Source organism: Ciconia boyciana, chromosome 3 (assembly GCF_034638445.1).
Source record: "Ciconia boyciana chromosome 3, ASM3463844v1, whole genome shotgun sequence".
NCBI classification, from domain to species: domain Eukaryota; kingdom Metazoa; phylum Chordata; class Aves; order Ciconiiformes; family Ciconiidae; genus Ciconia; species Ciconia boyciana.
This window is the reverse complement of record NC_132936.1, coordinates 161,227-175,697: the sequence shown is the minus strand read 5'-3', so window position 1 is coordinate 175,697 and position 14,471 is coordinate 161,227. Positions and strand designations below refer to the sequence as shown.

The 14,471-nt window shown below is 55.4% G+C and overlaps 1 protein-coding gene across 10 annotated transcripts; it reads right to left on the bottom strand.

Moving 5' to 3' along the window:
- Positions 1-1,322: 1,322 nt before the first annotated feature.
- On the bottom strand, positions 1,323-13,865 carry FNDC4 (fibronectin type III domain containing 4). 10 transcript variants are annotated; one of them, XM_072857997.1, is made up of 8 exons: positions 13,668-13,859; positions 9,203-9,344; positions 8,230-8,345; positions 7,501-7,705; positions 6,498-6,587; positions 5,041-5,174; positions 4,174-4,324; positions 1,323-3,009 (listed from the first exon to the last, which is right to left on the bottom strand). In XM_072857997.1, exons 2-7 carry the CDS (start codon positions 9,288-9,290, stop codon positions 4,184-4,186), a joined length of 774 nt encoding a protein of 257 aa, XP_072714098.1. In that variant the 5' UTR covers positions 9,291-9,344; positions 13,668-13,859; the 3' UTR covers positions 1,323-3,009; positions 4,174-4,183. The 10 variants fall into 10 exon arrangements, 9 of the variants coding, with proteins under 9 accessions (XP_072714098.1, XP_072714101.1, XP_072714102.1 ...); XM_072858000.1 differs by lacking the exon at positions 4,174-4,324; XM_072858001.1 differs by lacking the exon at positions 4,174-4,324 and having other exon boundaries at positions 1,323-3,006.
- Between the last annotated feature and the right edge of the window lie 606 nt (positions 13,866-14,471).

Sequence of the window (14,471 nt, the reverse complement as noted above, 5' to 3'; positions counted from 1 at the left end):
CACCCCCCCATCTCAGCCTTGTGTGTGTGAGAGACCCTTTGCCAAGTCTGTTCTGTTTTAGTGATGTACAAGCTAGCAACGGGTTCACCATCACCCACATGTGTGCTAACACTGTCCAACATCTCTTAAATTGGTGTGCCAGAATTGCTCAGCATGAGCCACACAGCCCTTTCCTTGGGCCACTGTGGTGCTGCAGGGCGGATGGGGGTGTGCGTCTGTATGTATGTACATGTCCTGCTCTGCCCTGTCACTGTGTCAGGCATTTGCACTGTCCTGTGCTGGTGCTGCCAGACTCATTCGCGAGCTGGGTGCTTGTACGTACCTCAGAAAATAGCTTTGTCCAGCATCACTGCTGCTTTTCCTGTGCAGCACTCATCTCTGCAGCTCCCTGCCTTCTGGCGCTGCCATGGTCTGAGAAAGGAGTGGTGGTGGCTTGGTGTTCTTTTTTTGGGGGGTGGTGGTGGTGTCTTTTTTGCCTCAACACCACACCCTGATTTTACACTTAATGTGACAGACTTTTATGTTCTTTTTTTATTTGGCCACAACCACTGCATTTTGACATACATTTTATTGGTGCCTCCCCCAGGTCCTCAACTCTGCTGCACAGTCATGCTCCTTTGTTTCTTTGTGTGCACCTCTGATCTGGTTAAAGAACTCATGTGGGCATGTGTCTGGTCTGACCCTCCAGGATAGCACCTCTAAAAATTTTCCAGGGCACCAGAGCTTTTTAAAAACTCTTGTATTTCCCTGACAGCCCTAATTTTTTTAATCTATGTCCCTAAAACCCAAAAGTTAGCTGGCAAAACAAGGTGCTTTGTCTCTCTGGAGCTATGGCCATGCTCTGTGCAGCCCAAGTTACAGCACAGCAGCACCTGCACACCACCACCGTGGTGCTTTTGCTCCTCAGGTACTCCCTCCTCGCCTGACCAGGGAGCAGCAAGCCCTCTCTGGCCAGCAGCCTGCTGGGATCTGGCCTCATCCTCCTTCCTGGACTTGCTGCCAGGGTGTTTCTGCTCTCTGCAGCCTGTTTTGTTTGTGCAGAGAAAGCAGCTGTGATGCCATCCTCAGTGGCACAGTCTGTAACTGCAACTTGTCCAGCAGCATGACATGGCCCAGCATGCAGCACTGGCACGCCCTCAAGGGCCAGAGAGGTGTGCAAGATGACCTTAGAGGACCTGCAGCATGCAGGCGCAGCATGCAAGAACAAGTCTCCTAAGGGCCATGCGCACATGTCCAAGAAGTGCTGGTACACACACACGCGTGTGCACGCGCACACACACACACACACACCTGCAACTCTGCAGGGACAATGCTGCCTTTGAGCCAGGATGCTTTTATTGAAAAGACCCTACCACAGGGAGCTGCTTATCTTGTCCCTTCTCCACCTAGTCCTGCAGCAGGAGCTGAACAGCACCTGGAAGGAAGAGTCCTGAAAGTGCTTTACTGGGAGGTTTATTCCTGGAAGACGCTGGATCCTGTGATGCTTGAGTCCAGGGCTGCAGAGTCAGCACCCCAGCTCAGTGACAGGCCACAGAGCATGGAGGGAGAGCAGCAGCCAGGGCACCAGCTGCCACCTCTGCAGCAGAGAGTCTCCTCATATCACCCTGTTCCCTTCTACTACTGGCAAGAGGGCATGCCTGGGCCTAGCCTTAGCCTTGGATGCAGAGCAGTTGCAGACACCCAGTGAGAGACTTCTGCCTGCAGGCTCTGGGGAGCAAACAACCACAGTCCAGACACCACCTCTTCACCAGCCCCAGGGTGGTCGATGGCTCATGTTGTCCTTGCACGAGCAGGCAGACCGGGCAGATGACAGCACGCCAGCAGTCCACCAGCTGTGGGCATTCAGGGCCATCCCTTTCCAACAGGTCTGTGTCACATCAGCCAACCTGGTGCAGGCCATGGGACCAGCTCCAGGAGTGGAAGCATCAGCAGTGACCATACCCCCCGCAAGACAGAAGGAGCCAGGAGTGGGATGTGATGCTGTTGGAGCTAGGGTTGTCCCCAGACTGGTGATGAGCTCTGCAGCGCACATCCTGCCGAGCCCACTGAGACCCTGCTGGGCCTCACCATGTTATCTCCTCCAGGCAGCACAGGCATCGCACTGCTCACAGGGTGCTGAGCAGCTCCCCCACAAACAGCTTGCATGTGTCAGGGCTGAGCCCTACTAGGGAAACGGCTAAGCTACAGCCACGCTCTGGTGCCTGCTCACACCACCCCACAGAATGGCTCCTACCACCACTCCCTGCCCTGGCTACATGCTCTGCAGGCTGGCCAGGCACTGTGGCAGCACTAGCTCCTCATGCTCGTTTGTGTCTTTGTCCCCTGCAGCAGGGAGAGGCCTTTGAGCCCCTGCATGGCAATGCTGGGGTGCAGTGGAGTCCTGTTCTCCAGCAGTGATCCACTCTTCAGCTGGGTCCAGCCCCACAGACAAACCCTCCTGCCACCTGGCCATGACTTCCCTGGTGGTGCTGGGGCGAATGCCTGCACTGCCCCATCCCCTCAGTCTCAGGGCCAAAAGGGGAGCAGCTCCCACCCTCCGCAGGCAGCCCTCCGAGCCCAGACACAGTGGCTGAGAGCAAGGTCTGCTCCAGGCTGCCTGCCAGACAGGCATCCGGTGCCACATGGTTGCACCCAGGCCTTTGGCCAAGCCAGTGCGCAGCCCCTCTGCTCCCGTAGGCTTGCCCCCCTGGGCTGGTGGTGTGGGCCCCCCACCCTTTCTCAGATCCATGCTCCACAGTGGCAGGGGAGCGAGGCCAGGCATGCGGGATGGGCAGGGCCGTGCTCTGCATGCACGGCTGGGAGCTGGCTCCATGCACATCCCTGGACAGGCGCTCTCGGGAAAGCGTAAGTTCTGATACACGGATCTTCGCATGCAGAGTTCCAGGCTGGGCGCCTGGTGCTGCCTCTTCTTCCAAGGCCTGCTTTGGCTCTGGCAGGACGCCCAGGACCCCAGATGCAGAGCTGGTGCTGCACTTACACCTCAATTATATTGACCGAGGGAGACTTCTTCTATGAGAGAAAAATCTGCTTTAAGGCCCTGCTTTGCTAAGCCCCTGGGATGCAGACTACACAGCAGAACCCCCAACCTCCCACAGCAGGCACTAAGACCAGCAGACCTCCTCTGCAAAAGGGCTGCCAGCTGCAGCTGAGCTCTCTGACCTGAGGTGGGTGAGCTGCAGCAGGGACCTGGCTTCAGCGTCTCCCTCAGGAGACCAAGGGAGCTAACCCTGAAACCATGGCCTTTTGCACTGATGTGCCTTCCTGGCAGAAAGGTTTAGGTAGCTCAGCTGCATCGCCTGGTGCCTCCCTCCAGGTGAGTCCCTTCAACCACACACTTGCCTCCCCAGGAAGCCTTTCTGCCCACTGCTGTGCCCCAGTACTCCTGGGTGAACCAGTCCCCCCTGCCCCACACTCTTCAGCCTCCAGGGCTTGCAGACATCTGGTGACTTCTATCTTGTCCCTAGTGCTAGCCATGCTACACCTGATCCCCTTGGACAGGAGGTAGGTGCAGGGTTAGAGCAGAAAAGGTAAGTGAGGGGGTAGGAGGACGTCTGCTATGGGGCAGAGAATCCACAAAGCATGGGGTGACTAGCTTGGAGGGACAGATGAGGCCTGCTGAGTGCCACGCACGTCTCACTGCCATGGCCCTCATAACAGCTCTGGCGTGTGCCAAGGGAACTAAAGGCTGCAGGTGGCAAGGTGGATTTTCTCAAAAACTGTTGCAAGCACGAGCAGGCACTTTACACTAGAAGGAATGTGCTCATTGCAGAGCACAGCAGATAGATATGTGAATTCAGAGAAGGTGCTGGGAAGGGAAGGGGTCCTGGTTGCTGCACATGTGTTTTGTAGCTCAGCCCTTTCATGTGGAAGCAGGGTGCAGAAGGCAAGTGTCCCCATGACCACACTTTATAACAGGACTCAGATCAAGAGCTGCACTGTTGTCTGCTACTTTACAGCAGCTTGGTCCTGAAGCCAGGAGGGGAAGCGAATGCAGAGCTTTTTCTTTCCTATACCTTATTCTCAGCTTTGTAATTAAAGACTGCAAGAATAAACTTGCAGTGTTGTCACCTGCAAGGATGGCAAGAGTATGGTGAATGCAAGAAGACAAACTGAGGTGCATCAGCCCTGTACAGGTGGTATTTGCAAGCAGCAGGAACAGGCCTTTGCACCTGCCTTTGCAGCCCTATATGAACAGGGTCAGTTTGGAGCAGGGATCCAAGAGGAGGGATCTTTTTGGCAAGGAGTAATCAGGTAGCTGGAAAATCTGGAGGAGGAGAACTGGGGCCTTGAAGTCCAAACAGGAAGTTTCTGCTGCTGGCATCTGCTGGAAACCAAGATGTGGAAGCAGAGGGGCAGTTAGGCAACACAGTGAGTAGAGTTCCCACCATCAATAGAGGAGGCAGATGATACACAAGGGAAAACCTAATGCAAGGTCTCGTTAGAGCATGCGCATCAGGGTTATAAATCACTGTCTTTATCAAGTAACAAAGGGAGAGGTGTCAGGTGCTGAGGGAACAGCCAGATGAAAGTGCTGCTCCCTCCCCATCCATAGCCCGGCACAGTATCTCCATTAGGGTGGGGAAGGGGCTCTGGGGTTCTTCCCATGAATGACTTGTGTGGTGATGGCCTCGAGCAGGCCCCAGTGAAGGCAGAAAGCGAACAGAACAGAACAGCTGCCTGGCTTGTCCACCTCTTGCCTGAACAGGCAGGAGCTAGCTAGACCTGTCTATGGGATGCAGAAGAGGTGCAGTCTTGGAGGGGCATGGTGAAGGGGCTATTACAGTGAGAGGACAGGTACCACGCTGCAATGTGGGAGCCATCCCAGCTGCTGTCTCTTCCAGTGTTTCTCCTGCAATCACCTATGGGGCACACACACTGCCACAGAGAGACCAGGGCTCACTGCACCCTAAAACCCCTCAGTTTGTAGGGTGAGAGCATGAGCTGGGGTGTTTCTGTTTCTGGAGAGAGCCAGAACCTGTCCAGGCAGCAAGCCACAGCAGACATCATATGCCATCCCTCCTGTCAGCCCTCCCCACTCACCTTGCTCCGCAGCAGCCCTCCGCTCGGTCGCTCTGGTGTGCTGTGCTCCGAGGATGGCTTTGTCTTTTCCTTGTTGTTGTTGGAATCATTGTCCTTGATGATGTCATACTGTCTGCAGAAGAGGGCAATCACCGCTGCCAAAAGACAGGGGATGAAGGACTCTCTCACACTGGCTGCCCCCTGCCTCCCCTCCCCGCAGCATCCCAGCTGGAGAGCAGTCAGGCCCAGGGCACCCTGGCATGCTGGTCACCCACACCCTCCACCTGTGTCAGCCTGGACCACCCCAGGCACCTCAGCATGTGTGGCCAGGCCAGTCTCCTTGGGCAGATGAGGCATGGATGCGGCTAAAGCCATCAGGGCACACATGAGGTGCTCAGTGCCTATGGCTCAGGGCTCTGAGGCTGAAGGCAGATGTTGAGGCACTCGGAGAGGGACAGCCCTTGAGGTCAGTGAGCAGCTGAGTGGGTTTCTGAGTGCCCCCAGCAAGGCACTAAAGTTATTGGTCCAATGCTTATGACCCTCACAAAAGCCAGCCTTTGGCTTTGTCCTGTCTTGCAAACTGACTGCGAGGTCAGTCACTCTGTCATGGTTTTACAGCACCCATCTCAGGCAGCACATGTCCCACACCTTGGTACCCTGGATGCAGGACCCTGGAGCAATGCTTTGAACTATAATCATTAGATGTGTTGGACCCATTCAAACCACAGTGCGTTATCACAGCCACCCGCAGACTGGAACTGATTTCTCCCTGTTGGCACTCTGACACACCAACCTGCACGAGGTGTAAGCTAGCAGCAGCCATCTTGTATTTTCTTCCAGTGCACTAGAAAAGTGTTCAAGGCCAGGACAAGGAGAGATTCCTGCAAGATGGCACTAGAAAATCCACATTTACTGGGAAGGGAGTAGGGGACAAATGACTTCCCATTCACAGCAGCTGCATGTGACCAGTCAGGAGCTGACTGTTATCTCCTAGTCTTCCTTGCTCCCAGGGCAACCCACTGTTTGCTAGAGCACTGGCTTTAATCAGGTGCTGTACAGGAGCAAATCACCCATCTGACAGTTTTACCAGATTGAGGCACAGCCACTACCAGCCAGTGCAGCAATGTTATCAGATGTCAGACAAGCTAGCTAAGGCCCAAGTTACATGATAGTTAATGTCAGCTGGGATGCTCCCACCCTGTAATTCTGTATTGCTTGGGTCCCACATTGTCTTCTGCTCTTCCAGCACAGCAGTCAGGCCAGCCAGCCCACATGCTCCAGACCATCACTGCTGAGCAGTGGCTGTGGTTGCTCCTTTTACCCCACTGGCTTGAGCTCCTACAGACTCAATGGACTTACTGGAAAGGATGCCAGACCCATACCAATATGCCTCTGCACTCTCTTGAGCCCCATCCTCTTTGCAGACCCTGGATCGCACCTCTGCCCCAGCCTGCCAGAACGTTGCCTGTGGCACTCACCTGCCCACATGAGCAGCACAGCCACGATGATGATAATCTCTCCTGTCTGTAGCTGCCTGTCTTTGTCCAGCCCTTCCATGGTGATGTCACCTGCAGCAAAGAGAACCCAGGCAGGGCTGGCAGCAGATACCCTCCCACCAGAACCTACTTCAGGACCAGCAACACTCGAGGATCTGAGAAGGAGCTCCAGAGGAGAGAGGCCCACCTCCCCCAAACAAGGATGGGTGTAGGATGACATCTTGGCTGGGGAGAGAACATGCAGCCTGTGGCTTTCCTGTGTCAGATAAACTATCTTCGCTACCAAAGGCAGTCAGGGTTTCTAACAGCTTGTTTGGGTTCAAGTAGGGACTGCACAATGCATGGGAGAAATCACTGAGGTTAATCCCTATGTAGGGACCAGGGCAGGTTAGGAAGGCCCTGAGAGGAACACAAAAGTTCTGAGGAAAGTAAGCCATCTGTTTGCCCTGTTATACTCTTCTCAAGTCCCTCTCTAATGGCTAGTGCTGACTCCTGTGCCCAGTGGACCTCCTCTGGGCATCATTTCTCTTGGATTCTTGGATCATCTCTCATGGACCAGCATGTAGGCAACCCTAAGGCAAGAAGGCACAACATGGATATGAGTAGGAAAGGAGACTCTGAGGCTCTGTCATTTGTCCTTTGGTAGCTTGCAGGCTGGGAGATCTGAGAGCCCGTTCAATATCTGCTTCCTACGGGCAGCAGCTGAGCAGGCCACAGCAGTTGTCCTGGCCACAGCCTGCTTAGCTGAATAGGGTGCCAAGACCTGGGATAGGAGGGCTGTAAACTAGGGCTTGGGGACATTATCATGGCCATAGCAGACACAACAGCAGCCTATACAACCTTGCTACCCTGCGTGTCCCAAGCAGCCTGCTGCTCAGGGCAGCACCTTCCTCCCTGGCTGCTGGATCCCTGCCTGTGTGCTGTGGAGGCCTCCAGGTGTGGCTCCACCAGCGGCACCTGGGCGAGCTGGAAGGAGCTGCCTCACCTTGGTTGGAGCTGTTGGAAGGGAGGCGGTCGGTCTCCTTCAGGGTCCGGAAGTGGACACGCTTACTGGCCTGGCTTTCCCCATACAGGCCGATGCTCTGCACCTGGATGATGTAATCAGCATCCTCCGCCAAGTCCCACAGCACGCAGGCCCGGTTGGTGGTGTTCACCTCCCGGATGAAGCGCTGCATCTGTCCATCTTGCCGCTGCCAGAGTGAAGAGCTGTCATTCCCAGGAGGCTGTTCCCAGCTGCACCAGGCACAGGCCCCTGTCTGCAGGGCTGTGCTGGGCACACTGCCCTTACTCCTCCCTTCCCGGGCAATCATCCACCCCTGGGGTGGGCCAGGCTGGCCAGCACTTTGCTATGCAGCATCCCTACATGGCCTGAGAGCCAGGCACCTCCCTGGAGAAGCCACCATCGTCTGGGGCTGTGGAGGCGGAGCAAGGCAAGCAAAGAAGGGTTATGTCATGGCTGAAGCACCATCCTTATCCAGAGAAATTGCAGGGAAGCCACTGGAGGGACAGCTACCTCCAGCGCAGCCCACTGTCTGCTGCCTCCCACCAGGATGGATGGCTCAGACAGGGTGCCCTGGCAAGGGCTGCTCAGCAGCAGAGGTGTCCTCAGGCAGGTGCCAGAGGAGCTCCAAACTGTGGCAAAAGGGCTGACATAGGAGCATGCTGGTAATCAGTGAGAGGGGTCCCCAGCCCCGTGGGGACAGAGCCTGGATACCTGCTGTAAGATGGCATAGCCGATGACCACGTCTCCTTCTGGGACGTCCCAGGAGACTGTGGCAGAGTTTGCCTTCAGCTGCGTCACAGTCACGTTGACAGGGGACGGTGGCCTGTCTGGGTGAGCCAGGGATGGACCGAGGCAAGGCACAGGAAAGAGGCAAAAGAAGATGTCTCAGAACAGGCACTTGCCCCTGCACACCACCATGGGGGGCATCTCCAACATCTGCCCATGGCAGCACATTGGCCAGGGCTACAGGAAGCAGCTTCTCTAGAGAATCTGTCCCCAGGAGAGGACTGGCACAGCAGGTGCACAAGGCTGAGTCCCTGCCAGCAGCAACACATGCATGGCATAATGCTTACTGGGCTAGTGGGCAGCTGCCCACTGTGTGTGTGGGAGGTGTGCAGGCACAGAGCTACTTCCTGCCTGTGCAGCTACCCCTCTGTGGCACCCGCTGGCTTTGGCAGCCTTCGCTCACTGGCCAGGACTCCTCCCGGCTTGGCTGTTGGTGAGAAATGTGCTCACTGCACACCTCACCCTCTGCAGTGTCCTACAGTGGGGAAGGAGGACAAGCTCGTGAGGCATCTGACTGGCTCTTCTCTAAAGGGCTTGCTTGCAGTGGCAGACATAGCCCATTGCTCATAATACATGTTCCATGTAAAAGGGATTAGCAGTGCTGACCACATGCCCAGGCTGCCAGACCCAGCTAAGGACACGAAGAGTACCCAGTAGGCTCCTTCCACCTTGCAGACATTGAAATGGGAAATGCATGAAGGCCTGTCCTGAGCAAAAAAGAATTACAGAGTTTAAGAGACTGTCATGGCAATTTAACCAGTCCCTGCAGCTCAAAATCACATGAAAAGAAAAGTCCCTGCAGCCTGTCTCAGAGCACTGCAGAGACCCTGCTATCAGAGAGGAGAATGACAATCACATCAGCTCTTCACAAGGGCATCTGCTTGCAGATCTGAGGTACCTTCACTGCTGTTCAGATGTTCATCTGTTGGAAAGTTTACTTCATTCAGCTCCAGCACTAGCAGAAGCAGGGCTGCCTGGCATGACATACTCCTGCTCAGCCTGGGCACAGAGTAGATTCTTGGCAGGGAGGTCCCGTGTTTCTGTAGGGTCCAGAAAGTCCAAACAAATCCTATATTAATGCAATTCTTCAGCCAAGACTGTGATGGTAAAATCAGGCTCCTCTAAGCTCTGGGGCAGCCCCGTGGATGTGCACATCACGAATGCCTGGCACACCACCCAGAACTGCGTAGGAAGCAGCCCAGACACAGTATTTATATATCAACTGTGACAGGAAAATGGGGCAGCTTGGAATAAACACACTATGCAACTCAATCTGGCCATCTCATCTGCCTGGCATTAATCCCTGCTCTAGAGTGGGGAGGAAAGCCCAATGCAGAAGGCAGAGCTGACTTTCCCAGCAGTGCAATGCCATCGGCTGCAAAGCTGGCAGCAACACTCAGCTGTTGCCATCCTTTGGAAAGCTGGCCTGATTGACCCATGGTCTGCACCCATCACCATTTTGAGATTTCACAGCACTAAGAGCATGGCAGCATCCTACACAGGTACACAGACCTGCATACAAAGCCAAATTTTGTCTGGAAATTAGACACAGGAGCGCATGAAGAAAGACACTGAGGCTGCTGTTCGTGTGTCCTCTCTCCCTGTAAACAAGACAGTGTCCTTCTAACAAGCTGCTTGTGATTGCACACAAGTTCAATGCTGTGATTGATATAGATAGAAAAAGAGCCCCAGTGGGCACCTGAGAACAAGAAAAAAGACAACCGTAGACATGAACAACAACCACAGTTAGAGTGACAAGGAAAGGTCATTTCTGCAGGTCAGCTATTTAAATGCATTCATTCACATTTGAATATACCCAGCTCCATGACAGATCTAACCAGGAAAAGGCTGTGATTCCCACTCTGAGAAATGCAGGTTTGTGGTTGGCCACGGGCAACTAAGACACATAGGAAGGTCACCCACAGAGCCCAGAAAACGTGTTCTGAGAGACACTGGGTCTGAGTGCATCCCCAACAGAAGCCTGCCTCATCACCAGGAGACAGAGTCACTGGAGACAACACGAACAAGGACATCACAGGATACTGCGTCCTCTCTTCCAGAACAGGAGGCTGGAAAACTAGAAAGGGATCAAAGATACACTTGAATATCCTTTATCCCATGAAGAGTGTGCCTTCTTAGAGTTTTGCCAGTGGAACTCTGGTTCATCACTCTAACCTGTGAAAGGGAGTCTCTGAGCTACGTCCTTATCTGCACATCCTGGTCTCCCACAAGCCAACAGCAAAACAGGCTGAATAAAGCTGCACTCCCCAGACCTGGCCACTGACTGGGGCACGTGTATTCTGTGTGCACAGGAGCTGAGCTCCCCACAGATGTGGTCTGGTTTTCCGCTCCAGCCAAGGCCAGTGTGCAAGTTAGTTGTATAACTAACAGCTGAGCTGTAGACAGCACCCTGTCAGCTAGCAAATAACCGCTCCCTTGCACTGTCCCAGGCAGAAACATTTCAAAGTGTGTGTGTGTCGGGAGGCTGCAATGTTTCTGCTAGCCTTCAGGCATAAGAAGAACAGTTGCTCAAGGCTACCACTATGCTAGCAAATGTAATGAGGTCAGGAACAGCCCAGGAATCCAGTGGTGGAGACTGGTCCCAGGAACTGCTTTGGTCTGAAGCAGCCAGCATGTGCCCAAACCACTCTTGGGCATGGCTCAGGAGTTAGCACGAGCCATGAACCATTCCTAGTAGGTAGCACTGATGTGCTCCCCTCTGTGGAACTCATGAGCTTAGTGCTATGGATGTGACCAGACCCTGCCAGCTGGCCTCAGGACAAGAACAGGACCTGGTGCTTCACAGGATACATCTACAGTAATAAATTAGGTAGCTTTTTATATCTATGAGAAGATATAAATGAGAAGAGGTCTGAACATGCCCAAAGTGGGCAGTTGGACTTCCCAACCTTTAAGTGTATGTGAGGAAATTAAAGGAAGAGTCTGACATCTCTGCGACGCAAAAGTCTGTGGATAGAGCTTGTAGCAGGCTCCCTGCTCTGCACAAGAATTTTCTAGGCTTCTGCAGGGAGCCCAGCCTGGCCCAGCCCAGGTTTTTGGGCTGGGGATGCTGAGACATGGCCCTGGGGCTGAGTCACTCTACAGTTTGAGAACAAGGGCACTGCACTGATCCACGAGCCATGCTGCTGGGTCCACACGGGGCCGACAGTATTGCTTGAACTGTACTTAGCCGGAGCTTGCATAGGCCATGTGTAGGGACCTTCACTCACTGGCAGCAGAGGGGCATCCCAGGGGGGATAACACTCTGGTACTAAACTGCAAAGATAGTACGCTCAAAGCTAGCATGATCTGCTTTTACACCCAGAGCCATCCCCAAATGTCCCAAATAGAGAGAAGGGAGAGCAAGAGCGCATGGGGGCACGGCGGAGCCACAGCACGCATGGCTAGTCAGTGCTTCAGACCTCATGCATTGTAAATACACTTTGTGCAGGCTCCAGGCAAGCAGACCTGAACCTGTGTGACAGTGAGACCTGAAGGTGTGCAGGCTGCAGTTCTTAATTGGAAAAAGGAGTGTCCCTTGGTCAGTATGCAGTTCAGCAAACTGCAGAAAAGACACTTCTGAGCACACGGGATTTGCACACCTAGCAGGAACAGACAGGACAAGAAATTTCAGAAGTCAAAACTGGAGTTCACCCTAGAAACACAGAGCAATGTTTAATTCCAAGGATATGCAATATGAAAGTCGTTATGACAAGACTACCAAAGGACAGGTCACAACATAGAAAGCTTTGAGTATGATCCCCACATTAAGCCTAACGTTCTCCAGCCTGCTCTGCAGCTGAGGTCAGAGCGGTTTCATGCCAGAGCTGTTGCCATAAAGATCTGTGAGTGCAAGGGCTCCAAAAAATGTACTCTTTGAAGCCAACTATTAAAAACATTCCTGTAAAGCCAAGATGCTCCAACACCCTGCTGGGATCTCTGGGAAAAGCATGCCACAGTTAAGCCCTGCCCAATGCATTAATCGCTAATGATTCTGCATCATTGATAAGTTATCCAGCTTCACTTTTGATTAAAGCCATATTAGGAAATGGGCACCACCACAGAAAGAGCAATCACTTAAGGCCTGGTGCACCTTTTTGTCCTGTCAGTACAGCAGTGCATTCCTTTCAGGCCTGCTGAAGAGGTGGGAAGAGATGGTCCTGTATGCTGGAGCCAGCAGAACTGCAGCTTGAGGTTGGGCAGCAGGGAGGGCTGACCTGTGGGCAGCTGAGCACTGGACTAGATCTGCCATGCAACCTGGCTTTGTAGGTTAGAGACAGGGCCAGACAGATGCCCCTCAAGAGTGATGTTGGCAGATGTGGCGCTGCATAGGGATGGGGCACAGCCCCACTGGCGCCCTCCCCATCCTGCTATGACTCTGGAGAGGGGACCTCACCTGCCCCTCAGCGTGTGCCCTTGGGACTGTTGCTCAAGGGCACCCAGATGTTTGCCCAACTTATCCCTGCAGTAGGGAGGTAAGCATCAGACTGCACATCTAAAAATAAGTGGCCCCTTTTTAACAACCCTGACTGCATTTCTTCCTGAATCTGTCAGGTCCTGGAGTACATATTTTGCAAGGATACTGAAAACATGGCAGAACATATCAGAACATGACTGATACTCGCAATTCAATTTAATACATCAGTAACCTGACAAGGGGCAAATAGCAGAGGCTGCCACTGACACAGGGTCATTCAGACGAGTCAGGGGAAGAAAGGACAGGAAGAAAGGACACTGGGTGCCGACAGACCTCTGTGTCTTAGCAAATACCGGCCCAGAGAAAGCAAGGCAGGAAAGGCACACAGGAACGCCTGTCAGCCAGGGACCAGCTCACAGCCCAGCCTACAGCACTGGAGCATCCCTGCCCAGGGGCATTAACTCTCTCAGGACTCGCTGCTCACTGGTGAGGGGCAAGGATGGGAAACGGGGAGGCCCTCTTCCGCGGGGGCACAAGGAGAGCCCGCGTTTCCCCACTGCCTCGCCCAGAAGCAGGAGGCTTCGGGAGCCAAAGCTGCAGGCAGCGACTCCAGGCGCCCCCGGGAGAGCCTGGTGCCCTCCACGGAGGGCAGCACGGCCACACGATCGCACCCCGTCCCACGGGGAGGTGACGCGACACGGCCAAAGGCACGGCTGGCTTGGAGGCCACGGAGCCCCGGGTCCGGGCGCAGCCCCGGCGGGGTTGCCCGGAGACCGGAGGGGGCAAGGCAGGCCCCACGGTGTCGCGGCCAAGGCCATGCCGGGGACCGGGGAAGGCCGGCGGGAGGGTCCTGCGAGAGGCCCCAGCCCACAGCAGTGTCCGGCGCACGGAGTCCCGTCCTGTCCCGTCCCGTCCCGCCCCATCGCGGCGGCCCGGCCGCACTTACTGGCTCGCACGAGGCAGAGGTCGCAGCTGAAGAGTACCAGAACGGGGTTGAGAAACGCTGAGAAGCGGGCCATGGCGGCGGGCCGGCGCAGGGGCGCCCGGACTGCGGCCCCGGCCTGGGCAGCAGCCCTGGCACCTGCCCGGCTCCCTGCGCCGCCGGACGGAGCGGGGCCGAGCCCCGGCCGCAGCGCGGGGGGGGCGGAACGGCCGCCCGGACCTCCCCCGGCCCGCTCCGCCCAGCGCCGCCCCCCGAGCGGCACCGCAGCGACTCCGGCACCGCCCCCCAGCCGTACTCCGAAACGGCCGGCACCGCCCCCCGGAACCGCCAGCGCCGCCCCCGAGGCCCCCGAACCGTACCCCCAAAAGCACCAGCGCCCGCCCCCCCAGCCATACCCCCAAACCGGCAGCGCCGCCCCTGGGACTGCCAGTGCTGCCCCTGTGGGGTTCCCCAGTAACCACCAGCGCCCCCCGCATGCTGTACCCCCAGTGACCACCTGTGCCGACTCTCCCCATGCAGTCTTCCCTCACGCAGTGTGTTCACGCGTCTTTTGTTGCACAACGACCCTCCTCGCTTGCGCTGTCCCGGTGTGGCACTTCCCATACACCCATGCACTCTTTCACAAGCCCATGGCTGCTGCCCTGCGGGTTTGCACCGAGGCTGCACGTCCCATGGCAGCACAACGCTTTCGCGGTCTCTTGCAGGGGCTTGGCTGCACACTCTGTCCTGCTGCGATGGCATCGATGTGTGGAGAGTGGCCGGGCACTGTGCAAAAGGATGGTGTCAGTCTCCAGGACCCTGGAGGGC